Source organism: Poecilia latipinna, unplaced genomic scaffold, assembly GCF_001443285.1.
Source record: "Poecilia latipinna isolate Pla-1442-1.1 unplaced genomic scaffold, P_latipinna-1.0 Scaffold1571, whole genome shotgun sequence".
Taxonomy (NCBI): domain Eukaryota; kingdom Metazoa; phylum Chordata; class Actinopteri; order Cyprinodontiformes; family Poeciliidae; genus Poecilia; species Poecilia latipinna.
In genome coordinates this window covers 63,338-66,119 of record NW_015114187.1, presented here as the reverse complement: position 1 = coordinate 66,119, position 2,782 = coordinate 63,338, and the positions used below count along the sequence as shown (strand labels likewise).

Sequence of the window (2,782 nt, the reverse complement as noted above, 5' to 3'; positions counted from 1 at the left end):
CCAAGGTCCCCACCAAGGTCCCCACCAAAACTTAGACCGAACCTACGCCCTTGGTTTCACTGGTACATGCAGGGAGTCCTACAAAATAAGATGCTGACAGATTCCCAGAGTCTGGATTTTGAAACGATGCTGATTTCCTGGAGAGAATCTAAAACCATACTAAGTATTACCTAGTGGTGCATCGCAGGAGGGCGGTCACAGACATCACTGATGGGCACAGATGAACTTGTAACCAGGTCATGAGTCCTGACTCAGAGTTATCTGCATCTGTCAAATACCTGAAACGACATCCACAAGTGTCTCAAGATTTAACAGAAGCTAGTGTTCAAAATCAACTGGATTTTAGATCAACTGGTGCAAACGTCTGACTGAGAACCGTGTTTAGAAGGCTGAGCTTCTCTAGGATCTTACACCAGGAAACAAAAGCTGCAGTTAGAATTTGACTTAATTTGACCACAAATAATTGCAAAATGCTGGCCAAAACTTTTACAATTATTGATATGTCATTTTAGGTAGGCTAGCGTAAACATGCGAAACAAATGCAAGAAAGTAAATGAAGGATTTATTTTCACACAATTGTTGGAACTGCAAAGAAGAATTCCTCTTCTTTGCAGAAGAAATTCTGAACAGAATTAGAAATTCTTTTCAGAAGAATTGGCTGAACAGTTTTACAGGTTTTTATCCTGGCTGTGGAACACTGGGCCAGCTCTACACCCTCAGCAGGGTCCTAGAGGGTCCCTGGGAGTTCACCCAACCAGTTTACATGTGTCTTGTGCACTTGGTTGAGTGTGGGGGGGTACTCCAGGAGTATGGGGTACCAGGTCTTTCAATACAGGCTGTAACCATTGTCAGAGCTTGGCCCTCATTGCCTGCAGTAAGGCTTGTTTCCAATGAAGTGTTAGAAACGTTAGAAATCATTTAATCTCCCATGGTAATTGTTCACCTATCCAAAACTCCTGGTTGGACCCAGACGTAGCTCCTCCTCAGAGCTGCAGCATCCCAGCTTCCACCTCACGGAGCCCTCTGCTGCTACTCCACCACTCAGCTCCTTCAGACTAACCAGCAGCAGTTAGCAAACACCTGGTGGTTTCACCCTCATGATAAGTGTCTATCCTCTTTTTGAAGTCCAGACTATTTTTTTTTTCTTTTTGAATGATGAATTTGCTTCTTACCAGAAGTATCAGAGTAATGCCTTGTCCTTCCAACTATGTAAGGGTCAATGCTGATTGGATACTCAGGTGTGGTGTGAGTTACAAGGCTGAGATGTAGGCTGAAATAGGTAGAAATAGTTAACTTGGTCAGGTGGTTTTAAAGCTAACTGAATGGTCAGATTTACCTTGGAAGCAAAGAAAGCAGAGCACTGCTAATAACGTGGCATTGTCATTTTTCAGTTTTCTTGTTAGAATTCAGCACATCAGAAAAATCTACTTATAAAACTTTGTGGAGATTTTGTCTTTGTTCATTTAGAATCCATAAAAGTATGAATAGTTTTTATTATAATTGTTTCCATGAAAGTATAAGTTTTGTGTGATTTCATCAAGGGGATTAATAATTCTGACCTTAACTGTATATACTAATTTGTACTTTTTAAACCTTTATTAATTATTATTATTATTATTATTATTATTATTATTATTATTATTATTATTTTAGCACCCTTACTTTTTGAATGACTTCCAGCCAAAAGTTCAAAGCTGGCTGCATTTCTCCAAACAGAAGCTTTGAAATAACAACAAACTGAAAATATTTGGGTTTTGTTCATTTTGTCATTGTTGTAATGACTACGCCATTCTGGATTTTAGATTTCTCTTTCCAGGGTATGCAACTGTTTTATCTCACCTTTTGGAGGATTTCTTTTACTGCTTCTGCCCATCTCTGTTTCCTGACATATTTCAGACTTTATGCTAGAGTTATGAGACCTCAAAAGTAAATAAACTAATCATACATTTTATTCTTTTTTTGATAACACTTGGGTTGCAAACAGGCACAGCTGTAAGCACGGTTGCCCTGGAACAAGGAGGTCCTGGGTTTATCCTAGCCCAGACCGTGCAAAGGGTCTTCCCACAGTCCAATACCATGCATGTCAGGTTTATTGATCACTCTGATTCACCCTGATGGTGAGGACGCCTCTGCTTATCTCTGCTTTGCCCTGTGATGGACCTGTCTGGGGTAAACCCAGCATCTTCACCCACTCTGTCAGGAACAGCCAGCCCTACCTTGTTCTTACACAGATTTAGCAGGTCTATAAAAATGATGACTGGATGATAACCATATTGATGGGTGGAGTGCACACCTTCTACATCAATAACCATTCTACTTATTTTTTTTATTCTAGTGGCCTTCATTTGATAGTTAATTGACAGGAAAGTGGGTAATGAGAGAAGGGGGAAGACATGCAGCAAAGGTCGCCAAGGCCGGGAATTGAACCTGCGACAGCTGCGTCGAGGACTAAGGCCTCCATATGTGGGTTGTGCTTAACCCCTGAGCCACCACAGCACACCCAACCATTCTACTTTTATAATACGGTTGAAAAAAATTATTTTTATGCCATATATATATCCTAATTTATTTAGAGACATTAATACCAGAGAACACCATGAGATTTATTGCAGGCAAAAACCGTTTTGCAATAATTCAACTAAAATACTAGTAGCCATTATTATTAAGTACTAGTATTATTAGTAGCATGAATTCACAAGAAACAAAAAAAATATACATCTCAAACATAAAAAAAAAAAAAAAAAAAAGTTTTTTAAACCCCAGTTTCCTCATTTTAACAATG

The 2,782-nt window shown here is 39.3% G+C and overlaps 1 protein-coding gene across 2 annotated transcripts in view; it reads right to left on the bottom strand.

Annotated features, from left to right (window-relative positions):
- The window catches only part of tcaim (T cell activation inhibitor, mitochondrial), a 34,587-nt gene extending 33,978 nt beyond the window's left edge, over nucleotides 1-609 (bottom strand). The window contains exon 1 of one of the 2 annotated variants that reach the window (XM_015058776.1): nucleotides 171-609. In XM_015058776.1, coding sequence (XP_014914262.1) covers nucleotides 171-241 — 71 coding nt within the window. In that variant the 5' untranslated portion in view covers nucleotides 242-609. The remainder of the gene's footprint in view (nucleotides 1-170) is intronic. The other variant, XM_015058774.1, reaches the window with a different exon arrangement.
- Between the last annotated feature and the right edge of the window lie 2,173 nt (nucleotides 610-2,782).